Here is a 13,684-nt window from a genome sequence, read left to right as displayed (position 1 = left end):
ATGACGTGCAGTGGAGAGCCTATTTCTCTTTTTTGTGTGAAAGAGAGCCCAAGTACTCCAATTTCTCTCACACGGACCAGAACTACAGTCCTGCGATAAAACCTTCATGGCAATGTGTCTCTGCAATTTACAAAGAAGTGCAAATATTCAATGAAAGAGACATAGAAAGAATTCAATACAAACAACGAAATATGTTATCAAAAGAGGTAACAACCCTACCAATTCTGGGGTAGAAATGCCATACTTCTCCCACCTGGAAACTATTGGAAACATGGTGAAGGGAGAGAGAGAGAGAGAGAGAGAGAGAAGATTAGGGTGTGAGGAAATGATGCTCAAATGAAGACATGACAAAGGCTTTCATTCATTCATCAAGTGTGACAAGACAAGTGAAGTACAAGCCTTATGTAGGCTACTCCCACACACTCTAGCACCTAGTGCATATGGGATAAGTCCCATGATGACACGTGGGACTCACACAAGACTCACACACATAAACTAGTACTAGATCACCTAGTACACACTAACACATCATATCACCACACTCTTTAACTATGATATCTCCAACACCCCCCTTCAAAGCAAAGAGTGTGAGACCCAACACGCAAGAGTAGACTGATCTCCCCTCCACCGCAATATTGCAAAGAGCAAGTCCAACTATCCAACACCTCCCGTGTGATAGTGACTTCTCAATCAGCTTGCGACCGGCCAGGGTAAACCATCACTCGTCATCCCCCTTTACTCTGAACTGGGTGGTCAATACCATCAACCAAAGTGAAACACAATACAATCATTTTTGGGGGACAACCCAAGGCAGAAGACCTCTTATTGACTCCCAATACATTCAATTTAGAGAGACAACTCAAGGCTGAGAACCTTTATTTGACTCAACAAAAACACACATAGCACTAAGCATCATCTTCCTCCTCAGAGAGAAATAGATCATGCAACACAGTAGATGAAGCGTCCTACTCAGGTCCAGTAGATGTAGCATAAATATTCTTGAGCTTGTCCAGGTTCTCCTTAGCTAAAATAGTGAGGTCAAGATGATGAAGCAATTTGTTGACCAACCTCACACCAAGAAGGGCCATTGCTTTGTCATGCTGGTCATCTCTAGCGGAGGTGTCTTCACCATGAGGATGAGGCTCCATATAGGGAAAAAGATCAGCAGCCTAATGAAAAAGCACCAAGAATACCCTCGAAATAAGACAGCTCCGAATGCTGTAGCAGATCACGAGGTGAGGGAGATCTTCACAAGTCGGTGCTGTAGGTGCCTTGAATAGATGCTAAGTGCCAAAGTTGGCTGAAATATCCTCCAAACAGCAAGAAAATCTCTGAAATATTGAGGCGGTTCTGCAGCAGCAACCCTAAAACAATAGGAGCTCCAAAACAGGTTGAAAAAGCCTACAAAAGCCTCGAAATTCTGCAACCAATGTCCACAGGTGGTTGACTTCTGCTGCAGCAGCCTGGAAACCCTGATTTTTGGCAACAGAATGCTCTGAAATGACTTGGAGGGGCCACACGTGTGAAAAAACGCTTTGAAAACTGAGCCGACCAGCAAATAAAAGGCTATGGAGGTGCAAAGGCAGTCGAATATGCAGCAGCAGCAAGGCGGCAGGCAGCAGGGGCTAAAAGCAGATACAAATGGCAGGAAGGAGGAGGCGAAATGAGACAAAAACCCTAGGAGGCAGCAAAGAAGAGGCTGGAGCAGAAGAAACCCTAGGCGGTGAACTGTGGAGAGGCTATGCAAAGGCTGGAGCAGAACTGAGGTGGCAGCAAGGAGAAGCTTGAGAGCTTGAGCAGAATTAGGGTTAGGGTAGAACAGACTAGGGCAAGGCCGACCTGCTCTGATACCATGTTAGAAACATGGTGAAGGGAGAGAGAGAGAGAGAGAGAGAGAGAGAGAGAGAGAGAGAGAGACAGAGAAGATTAGGGTGTGAGGAAATGATGCTCAAATGAAGACATGACAAAGGCTTTCATTCATTCATCAAGTGTGACAAGACAAGTGAAGTACAAGCCTTATGTAGGCTACTCACACACACTCTAGCACCTAGTGCATATGGGATAAGTCCCATGATGACACGTGGCACTCACACAAGACTCACACACATAAGCTAGTACTAGATCACCTAGTACTACACACTAACACATCATATCACCACACTCTTTGACTATGATATCTCCAGCAGAAACTGGCTGCAACTGTGTGTCACAAAGCAAAGAAGTCGGTTTTCCAAACATGGAGATATTATTGCGGAACATGAGACGCTGATCCTGTTGGAAATAGACGATAGAATCACTCACACCTCACTCCTGATCTAACTCATACAACACTCAATGAGACGCAGAAAGAGATAGTCAAAAAACTTAGATATATTCTTCCACAATCGTGGGCAGACAAAAGCTCACTAGGTGAGCATGTACAAACAGCCAAAGGATGATGTCAAGTGCTGAGCCACTTCTCTCCCTCTGCACGCTTGCCTGTGTGCAAGGCTGTAAGTGCAGGTGATGGAGAATAGTCGGGGAATGAAGCCCCTTTTATAGGAGGGCCAGTCTGCTGCAGCCGACTGGCCTGGTCAGGGCCCTTTTTAGGGATGAATGTGGGCCGACCAGACCTGGCTGGTCTGGCCTATAAATAGGCCCCTTCTGGTGGCCTTTTGTTGCTGCTGGTTGGTCCTGGTACTACTCCAGGTGCCTCCGTATCATGCTGGCGCAGTCGTCCATGCAGGCGCAGTCCTCCATGCAGCTAGGCAGCCATAGCCCCTTTCCCCCTACAGTCTCCTACCCCCTTGTCCTCTCAAAAAGGGGGCTCATAGGTGGGGCAGAGACTTTCCTAACACCCCTCTCAATGACACAACTATGAGCCGATCTCCATGCGTCGAATGAGCTGTTCCATCTGCTCCCTGGGAAGCACCTTCGTGAAAACATCTCAGATGTCATCGTTGGTCGGGCAATATATCAACTCTATGACTTCTTCGTCGATGAGTTCTCGAACAAAATGGTAGTGGACCTCGCTGTGCTTCGTCCGTGCGTGAAACACGGGGTTGTTGGCGATCGCTATGCAACTCTGGTTGTCGCACATAACCGCAGTCGCATCTTCTTGGGCCACATTCATGTCCTCCAAGATCCACCTAAGCCACAATGCTTCACATGCCGCTGTACAGGCAGCCCTGTATCCGTCTCTGTAGATGAAAGGGCGACAGCTCAGCCATGACACCGCTCCTGATGAGAGTAAGAAACAATATCCAGAGGTTGATCTCCGAGTATCCATGTCACCTGCCCAATCACTATCACAAAAACCTCCCAACTCAATGCCTCTCGTATAAGTGATGCCGTAGGTGCAAGTACCCTTCAAGTACCTTAGCACCCTCATACATGCGTCCCAATGAGCCTTCTTGGGTGTGGCAAAGAACTGACAGAGCAATCCAACTGCGAAGGAATTATCTGGTCGGGTATTGGTGAGGTAAAGCAAACTCCCCACCAAGCGTCGATATAGTGATGAATCAACCGGCTGAGATGGATCACGTACACTCAGCTTCAAACCAGTTTCCATGGGAGTCACTGCTGCTTTGCAATTTTTCATCTCAAAGCGTTTGAGCAGTTCCCTGCAATATTTGTTTTGTGAAATCCATCTGAAAAATAGGCCAACTGTGTGATGAGCAGCCAAGGCACTGTCCGAATAGTCACCATCCTAGCTGTAGTGGAGAAGGTTTTGTCAAAGTCAAGCCCTTCTCACTGTGCATAGCCTTTCACCACCAATCTTGCTTTGTACTTGTCCAAGCTCCCATCTGACTTAAACCTAAGCTTATATACCCATTTAGTCCTGACGACCTTCCGCTTGGTTGGTTTGGGCACTAAATCCGAGGTGTTATTTTTCAAAATGGCACCCATCTCTGCCTGCATGGCTTCCTGTCATTCGGGTATATCCTTCACCTCTTGGAAGGAACGGGGCTCAGTAAGCTAAGCTACCAAAGCATAGTTCAAGGAGGGAGTCTTCATGTTTCGTTGAGACCGCCGCGCTCCAAAACTGCTTTCGAGAATATCCGTGACCCATGAGTTTGCTAACGCCTTCAAATACCATTGAGGTAGCTTCTTCTCAGATGGAGGTGCCTTACATGGAATTGACTTGGGAGCTCCTCCTCCTCCTCCTCGGGGTCTTCAGTCGGCTCCACCTCTCGGATGGTGACCTTGGGTGGGGTAATGCCAAAAGTTATGGAACCTCTTCTGCAGGCTGTGGCTCGGTCTCCTCAAAGATCACATCCCTGCTGATAAGGATCTTCTTCTTGTCCGGTCGAATAGGCAATAGGCCTTGGACTCTTTGATGTATCCCACAAAGATACAGCTCCGGCTATCGGGATTCAGCTTTGTCCACTCATCTTTATGTACATGCACAAATGCATTAGAACCAAAAACCCTTAAATAAGATATGATGGGCTTCTTACCATAATAAGCTTCGTATGGAGTCTTGTCATCAACACCCTTGTCTTGATTCTGTTGAGGATGTGAACGGTAGTGTTCACGGCTTCACCCCAGTAGGCTTTCGAGAGATTCCTCCCTCCCAACATGGTCAACCCTCTCTCTGTGACGGTCCTGTGCTTCCTCTCAGCAACTCTATTCTGCTGAGATGTGCAAGCTATAGTGAGCTGTCTCTTAATCACGTGCTTCTTGCAGTATCCATCGAGCTCGGTAGAAGTGAACTTTCCCCGTCTGTCGGTGCAGAAGGCTTTGATTACCTCCCCACTCTCCTTCTCTACCTGGGCCTTCCAGTCTTTGAATTTCTCGAAAGCCTGAGATTTCTTGGCTAGGCATAATACCCACGCCATGCGACTGAAATAATCCACTAATAGGAGAGAATACCGCGAACCTGCGAATGAATTTGTCGACATTGGGCCGCAAATGTCGAAGTGAACCAACTCGAGCAAATTCTTGGCCCGTGATGAGCCCTCTTGTGGGAACTTGTCCCTATGTTGCTTGCCTTCCACGCAAGCCCTGCAGACACAATCATTGCTTGCAATCGGTGGAAGTCCATCCACCATCTTTGTCTTCTGCATCTCGGAGAGAGTACCATAGTTGACGTGACCGAACCGCTCATGCCATAATTTGGATCTGCCATGGTCCCCGTGCACCAACAAAGTGTTGAGCCGATATAGCCCATGCTCCTCGACACCTTGAGCCACCACCTGTCCATTTGCCTTGGATGTGACAGCAACCTTGCCGGTGTCAAATAAGACCGACATATTGTGCTTGTCCATCTGACTGACTGACAATAGGTTCTTGCACAAATTCGGTACATACAATGCACCGGAAATCAACTCCTCATTTCCTGTAGTCGTGATGAATGGAATACTGCCGACACCCTTCACAGGGCATGACCGGTTACCGGTTATCCCCAACAGTAACCTTGAAATCGAGATGCATACCTTCCATGGTTTTGAACCACTCCTTGTTGGACATGTGCTTTAAAGCTCCACTGTCCACATACCAACCTTCCTCTCCTTCACTGATTGCATAAGCGGAGCAGTATTCAGTGATGATGAAGAGAACGCCGGCCGTGACGTTTGCCAATTTAGTCTTTGGCTCCTCCTTGGACTTGGACTCCTTCTTGCAGCACTCTTTAGCAGAATGACCAAGCTTCTCACAGTAGAAGCACTTCATCTACCTCTTTTTCTCTGCATCCTCAGTCTTGCTTTTGTTCTTGGAGTCTTTGAACTTACCCTTGCCGGGCTTGTCCCTTGCCACGAGAGCGTTCTCATCCGATTGAGTAAACAATTTTTCCCGAGCCTCTTCCTACAATAGTAAAGGCCCAAGCTCCTCGAACATGAGAGGCTTGGCCCTCTGTCACCGTAGACACGAAACTCTTAAAACTTCGAGGTAGCTTGTGTAAAATCAACAATGCCAGTTGACTTGAATCTACCTTCTGACCAACTGCCGCGAGCTGGTCCCTTACCACCTTGACTTTTGTTAGATGGTCATGAACATTGTCTGCCTCAGTCATGTCCAGATTGTACAGTTGATGTTGGAACATCAGAATTCGAGATGTATTGTCAGTTTCATACAAATCCTTCAAGATAGCCCACGCCTCTACAGACGTCTTGGCTATCTGGATGTGCAGAAGAACAGAGTCCGCCATGGTCCCAATGATTAATGCCAGGGAGTGGGCATCTCTCTCTTCCCAATTCTCAAGCTCTTCACCATCCACTGGAATGACAATCTTCCCCTTGCTATCCAGCAAGGCTTCCGGTTTTGCTTCCACCCCCGTTGTTAGCTTCCACAACTTCGGGGCCACTAGATGGCTCCGGATTTTCATCTTCCAGATCCGGTAGTTTGACCCGTCTAGCTTCCCTGACTCTCCGAAGTTCAGGATGGTGACTGAGAGGAATTTGGAGGAGGAGGCAGGAAGAGAAGGGGCTGAAGAGGCAACAATAGAATCTTTGTCCTCCATCCTTGCTGTAATAAAGAACAGTAAACTGAATTTACAGCGGAGAACTTGACCACGCAGCAAACCTGAGTGTCGATTGGAGTCGCCTACTTGCTGAGGTACTCCGATCTAGAGCTGTGAAACCTTGCTCTAATACCATGTTGGAAATAGAGGATAGAATCACTCACACCTCACTCCCGATCTAGCTCATACAACACTCAGTGAGACGGAGAAAGAGATAGTTAGAAAACTCAGATATATTCTTCCACAATTGTGGGCAGACAAAAGCTCACCGGGTGAGCATGTACAAACAGCCAATGGATAATGTCAAGTGCTGAGCCACTTCTCTCCCTCTACGCGCTTGCCTGTGTGCAAGGCTGTAAGTGTAGGTGATGGAGAATAGTGGGGGAATGAAGCCCCTTTTATAGGAGGGCAAGGAGCCCTGAAAGTTGACCAACAGGCCAATCTGCTGCAGCCGACTGGACCAACCTGGTAATGAACATGCTACCCTAGTTCAAACAAGTCCCTATGATATGAATGGGCACTTTGGAACCACTTATTAGAATGGATAAATGTGATGGTTGGATTTCGTGACTAAACGGTGTCATTGTATAGGCCTATGCACTACATGAGGGAGTATATGCCTTCAGCCTAGTCCCACTACCAGTTTTCGAAAGGCCACATAACTTGCACTTTCACTTTTGAGCACCAGAGCCACCATACTTGGCCTCAAAAGAAACATTATCCCATAGCAAATCACGAGTCATCTTGCTACCTGCAAAATCATCCAAAAAAAGAAAAAGTCTCATATGAGATCCAAACTTCTTCTCCGTTCTGTCCTTCTTGACTTCGTGCTTCTAACCTTCCTTGAATCCAAAAGTCTTTCCCTGCATCAATGCATAGGCTGTGCTAGCATTCTCAATCAATTGAGACATGTTAGAAACCTTCGTTTTCGTACAGTAGTCTCTAAGCTCCTTTGGTAAGCCACAACAATACTTTTCCACCAGCTCAGAGAAAGAGACATGCCGATAGGAGCTTACAGGCAACAAAGCCGCCCAAAATTTACTATTGTACTCCTTGAGATCTCGACAGTTGTTTGAATTGAGCTCATGCCAGGTAGTCATAATGTCAATCTCAAAAGTCGTAGTAAGCCACGTAGATGAGCCTACCCACGTAGTAGGTGCAGTGTTCTGCATAAGCATAGTGGTCCACCACTGGAGAGCACTACCCTTCAGAAAACTTGCAGCCCGACATATCTTAGATGACTCAAAAAATTTCCTCCAGCATACACTGCATCAAACTACTGGAGAAGAGTCAAAGCTTTGAGCTTATATACCTTGGACGGTTCCTATGATATTACTTAATCTTTGTATCTTGAAATTAGCATAAATTGAGCATAACCAACAATCAAAATATGGTTTGAATTTGATGTTCTACATGATATTAGGCCCACTAAAAACTCATACTCTCCATAATATCATATTGAAGACATACAAAGTATAATTGAGTTTGAAACTTAATAGGCATGTCAAAGAATGTACAAAAGATCAATTTTACCTAACTATCATATTCACAAAATTTAATTTTGAGCCCATAAATCATTGTAAGTATAATTACCTAACTCCAAAAGCAATACAAACATATGTGTTATACTTATTATTAGACTAGGAGACTTAAAAGCTATGAAAAACTCATTCTAATCAAGAAGTATGGCCATTTTATCTAGAAGTTAGAAAACAGCTTGAAATTTTGGTTAACATCTTGACCTTTAAACTTTAGGTAAAACTCAAAGTCATAGGTGTGAGTTTCAATCCATAATAATTCCAAGTTTTTTCCAGCACATAAGCTAATATGGTCAATAATCAAAACCCTAGAATACCTTATCAATGCGTTAGAAAAATTCTAGAAAGTGGCCACGTTAACGGGACATAAAATTGTCCTAAAACATTTTTATGTCCTATTACCAAACTATTGTTAATGTCCATTGGAGACCCAACTGGATGTACAAAACAAAGGTGAGTCCATGCTGCAGCTCTAAAAATAGCTGTCAACAACAATAGTTCATGCGTTTGCATCCTTGAGCATGCTTGCGAGCACGTGTGCTCGGTCTAAGACTTTACTACAATGTGCCAATACCTCCTTGATGTAAGCTCCTATCCCCTTCAGTACTTATTCGAAGAGTATGTGCAAGTTTGTGTATGCAGACATCTTCGTTTCATATTTCTCCCTGATGTGCTGATAGGCTCGACGGGTTAAACTTCCATCCCAGAAATAGACATTTGCAAATGCTATCACCACTATTTGGGGAGGAAATCTATAGAACCAGGTAGATGTATAAGAACCAGGTCTCTGTAGGCCCTAGGGATCTCCGATATGTTGCCCATGATCCTCCTCCATAAAAAAAGGCTAACATGCAGTCTATGACTACAAGGCGAAGGCTCCTTCAGTAAGGACCCCTTGGGGGAATTGCTGCAGATGCCAATAACAATCTTGGCAATGAGGCAATGAATTTTACAGTAGCATGTGGCATAGAAAAGTCAGATGTTAAAAGCTGAGTCTCTATAGAGGTCCTTGATAGGTCACATGGGAGCCATCTACAAAAACTAAGTTGCAAAAAATATTCTATTATTGCAAGGTGGAGGCTCCTTCACTCTAGGCCCTCTAGGAAAACTGTCACAACCACCCAAGGTTATCTCTATCTATAGGTAGCAAAAAGCACATCACTTGGCATCGATTCAAGGAGCTCCTTCCTCTTTGGAGATGGGAAACATGAAGGGAGAAGGTCTCTACAAAAGGAACAAAGGAGTGATGAGCTCCCGTAAGATGCATGTGTGCTAAGTGGAATTTATTGTTCGGTGTTTTGATAAGATCCAGCAAGTAGCTACCAGATCGACGACTCCACAAAAGAATAGCCAAAAGGAACGTCTATCCTTATAACCCCATAAAAAGAATCTTTGTTAATGTGGGAGAAAGTGAGCTCCATAGACAATTTCTATCTTCTCTTTCCATTCCCTCTCTCTAGCTCTTTCCTTGCACTGCATCATGGATTGAGGCATCTGCAACCTCACAGTCATCATGCCTTTCATGGCTCATAATAAAATAGAAGGAAGAAGGAAGACTTTGGGGTAGAAAAAGCAGCTTCCTGTCCACTAGCTTCCGCTGTCCCAAGGAATAGGGTCTGGCTCCACTACATCATCGGGTGACAGTACCCAAAATCAATACCAGGAGGCAGCAAGGAGAGGAGAGGAGAAGAGAACACATGAAATGCCCTCTCAAGTACCTTATAGCAAGGTGAATATACTGCCCACTTAACAGGTAGCTACAGCACCAGGCACCATAACTGCAGAATATTATCCTAAGTAAAATGGACACTCTAAGAGGGTAAACACATGAGTTGAATATTTGGACACAGCTCTTGGCTTAGGCATGCAAAATTTCAGTATAAAGCACCAAGCATTCATCTATTGGAATACGCCCATTCGAGGCAAAGTATGGATACAAGGCTGGGATGGCTTTAGCAGCTGGCTATAAAATATTAGCAATCGCGAGATCACATGGAGAACATAGAAGCTCTTCTCTACCTAGGCCCAGCAAAAGGAGAATGCAAATGGACACAACAGCTATTTGGAAGTAAGGGAATTCTCTACATTTGCAGCTTCAACAGCACATACATGCCTCCTTGAAAGGTAATAACACCGCCAAGCTGGCCCACAAGTTTTCTTTTTCAAGCAGCAATGTGCAGATTTTCTTTGAGCTACTGCCTATGGATGAGGAGGGACACAACCAAGCAGAAAACGGGTTCAAACACCGATTTACTTTATCACATAAAAAATCCCACCAGAATACGATAAATCTTGGCAGCCAAAAAGCTGTTAGAAATTACCCAACAGAGGGTACGCACAGCGTAAGACTGATAGTAATGCCCAGGAGCTCACACAGTGTGCGTGTGGGGTGTGGAATCACAGACTTCTTAAACTTATGTGCATAAATGTGCAACCAGTAAATAGACAATGCTCAGAAACAAATATAGAAGCAACTCTTTATATTTCCGTCCGTCCACAAAGTAGGACAGGATACAATACCAAAAGGTTCTCCTACTAAATGTCAAGCATTCCTAGATCTCTGAAACCGCGTGCTCCACCTCGAGCATATGTAGACTCTCTGTCTAGATCCCTTCCACCTTGCTGTCCGGAAGCCAGCCTAGGTGGGCAGCCCTTTCTCAGCTTTGTCTGCAGGCTATGATGAACCTCCTTCACCTCCAGAAGATAGGCCCAAGGTAGGTCTTACTGCTGCTCCTATCTGCTGACTCTTGGCGGCTCCAGGTGATAGGCCCCAAGGGGGCTGGCAAAAACCGACCAGTCTGCCCCAATCTGGCCGACCAGTCTGTGGCTAGTCCAGCCCTATTAGGGCTCACAAACCGGAGCTTCTAGGGCCTTAGCCCTCCAATCAAGGCAAGGGCCCAGCCTATATAAAGGCAGATCCCTGCCTCATGGCAGCCTCTTTTGCTGCTCCAACAGGCCTCATCCAGCAGCTCCGTATAGCCTTGTACCCTGTTCTGTACAGTTGCGCCACCTGTCCCAGGTCTGCACACCCTTGTACCCTGCTCCATACGCTTGCTGATGTCAGCGCCACCTGTGCACCTCTATTCAGGGCCTGTTCCAGCCCGTACACCTGTTCTGCAGTTCTGTCTTGCCAGGTCAGATCCAGGGCTTCATGCCCCCGCCATCTCTCCTGCACAAGGTCTCTTGTGCTGTCCACATGACACCTCATGTGCTGCCCATGTGGCAGCCCCATTCTCTGCCCATGTGGCAGTCTATACATCCCTAGGTCCACCTCCCCAATGCTCTCCTCATATGGGGGCTTACAGATGGGGAGGTGACCATTCCAACAAAAGCATGATTCAGGAGTAGCCCAACTTTTGACAAGAAGATAAATAGCATATCTTTAACCTATTAACCACATACCAAAAAAAAAAGGAGAGGACACGTGGCAGCTTGGAGGAGAAGAGCCTGCCACGTGTCATAAAGGAGCTCTTGGATGGAGGCTTGGAGGGGGGAGGAGGTGGAAAGACAAGAGGCAGGCTTTGGGGAGGTTTCATCGCACTTCAAAAACAAAGGGACTCATATAAAGTACTTTCGTTCCTAGATTAAACCGGAACTTTCATGTGGGCAAATGAAGTCGGTTTTTAGAAGATGAGTTGATCTAACCGGTCTATGAAAGGAGGTGGGTAACGCTATATATTTGATAACCTGCTTCTTTAACTTTACTGTGCTACATTGGAGTAGGAGCTGGTTTTATACACGTGTCTGCTACACCGTGAAAAAAGAATCAGTCTCTTAACATCGTTTCGGTTGGCTTCTACCAGTATACATTAAGCACACGTGTGAGAGCCTGGATTGCACGACAGACTCCCAAGCTTACTGAACGTGTGAAACTTGACTCTTGATCAAAGTAATTCGACGCTAAAAAGTTGCAAGTGAAACTTACCGGTGGACAACGCAATGCAATCCCATCTTTTTTGCAGAGAAACGGAGGATTCTGCAAAATCATGTGATGAGAGAAAACATCAACCAACAAGTGAAGGAAGAGGGAGAGAAACAAAGAAGTGTGTACTAAGCATAAGTGATCGATAAAACTACTCACAATAACATCCGAGACAGACGGCAGCGAGAGGACTCCGAGCAGCAGGGCTGCAACAAACAAAGCAGAGAGAGCTTTACGGTAGGAGCTTGAAAAGAAGCGGTCTTCTTTGTTGGAGTCCCAGGGGGGGGGAGTGCCAGATGAGGAGTTGGCAGGGGATCCGGAAGGTCGTTCTCTACGATCAACGAGAGGAACATCGAGCTGTCTGGCAGGATGCCTCATTGTGCTCAGAGCAAGAATCAAATCAACAATTCAAATTGGACAGCATCATCAGGAGCTATTTCCAACAAGGATCAACACCTCAAATTGGGCAGCATCAGGATCTACTTCCAACACTTCGATTTGGGCAGCATCAAGAGCTACTTCATTCTGGTTAGAGCAGGAATCGACACTGCAGATTGGGCAGCATGAGGAGCTACTTCCAACAAGGAGTGAGTAGATTGCTTAGTGTAGCGATCCATCACGTGTCCTCTAGTTCTACTCGTCACGTGCCTTGGACGACTCCATGTTTGTCCGTTGTCTCGCATATCAGAGCTACAACTCTAGCAAGGAGATGCTAAAGCCGGCATTGCGAAAAGCGCGTCCCCAGGAAAGCTCTGTATTCCCAACTTGTGAGTAGGTTGTTTACATGTTGTTTCAACCAATCGGAAAGAAGCTCGAAGTCTATGCACCAATCGCACGGCTTGGGCATTTGAATGTTGGAATTGGCAAAATCCACAAAGCCACGCCAGAGGTCCAATGCCAGGAAAAATGCTCGGTGTAACATTTTGGAGCCACAAGGATGCAAATCCCCCATGCAAGTGGAGCTAGACCAACCCCATTGGCATGCGCAGGGAGGCCCTGTTACACACCGAGCACTTCCCTGCCCACCAAGCCTCCTCTGCAGGGGGGGCTACCTGCCACATGCCGAACAAATAATCAAGTTTGCCATTCACGCCACTTAGATAAACATGGGCGGGCAAGACCCCCTACCCAAGCGTATGGGTGGACACGTTCTTCACGATGAAAATCAATGTCACTACGGTTGGTGGGGCTTGAACCCGACACTTCATGACGCATGGGCAGAAGCCTTACAACTGGGCTACTAGCAATACATATTGATCCCTACCCACTGAAAGGGAAACTATTGTGGCTTGACATCAGTGTGTACTTGCCCTAACGCTTCTAGTGTGAACGGTCTTCCTTCTTAGCACCGGTACACAAAGCCACAAATTTCCCCCTTCTCATGGGTAAGGGTCTTGCCCACTAGTAGCCAACAGTAAAGCTTCTGTCTCACATGTCACAAAGTGATAGGTTCAAGCCCCGCCAACCTCATTGACAATCATTTTGATCAATGTTCAATTTAAAAATGTGCTCGCCCACGCAGTTGGGCGAGGTCTATAAACGAGAAATCAATCAGCTCTCTCAAGGCGGGCATATCATAGTGCAAATGACATTTCATATGTAAAGTAAGGACCAAGTCTCATGAACTAGAGGCGGAGAAAGGCAAGTGGACAAGGACCAGAAGCCCCTGAAATGCAAAACTGTAAAATTTGTCCCACAACGAAGATTAAAAATGAGGAACGTACACTCTTCCATTGCCAAGTGTACACACACATCAAGGAAAGATATAACAATAAAACCATTAGC

The 13,684-nt window shown here is 46.1% G+C and overlaps 1 protein-coding gene across 2 annotated transcripts in view; it reads right to left on the bottom strand.

Moving 5' to 3' along the window:
* The window catches only part of LOC147897913 (O-fucosyltransferase family protein), a 51,111-nt gene extending 38,198 nt beyond the window's left edge, over positions 1–12,913 (bottom strand). For both annotated transcript variants that reach the window (XM_087380571.1, XM_087380572.1), the window contains exons 1-2: positions 12,059–12,913; positions 11,903–11,953 (exon numbers count right to left, since the gene is read on the bottom strand). In XM_087380571.1, coding sequence (XP_087236697.1) covers positions 11,903–11,953; positions 12,059–12,277 — 270 coding nt within the window. In that variant the 5' untranslated portion in view covers positions 12,278–12,913. The remainder of the gene's footprint in view (positions 1–11,902; positions 11,954–12,058) is intronic.
* Positions 12,914–13,684: the final 771 nt, after the last annotated feature.

This window comes from Dipteris shenzhenensis, chromosome 10 (assembly GCF_047967505.1).
Source record: "Dipteris shenzhenensis isolate YYH24624 ecotype China chromosome 10, Dip_SZ_1.0, whole genome shotgun sequence".
Lineage (NCBI taxonomy): Eukaryota > Viridiplantae > Streptophyta > Polypodiopsida > Gleicheniales > Dipteridaceae > Dipteris > Dipteris shenzhenensis.
This window is presented reverse-complemented; position numbering and strand designations above follow the sequence as displayed.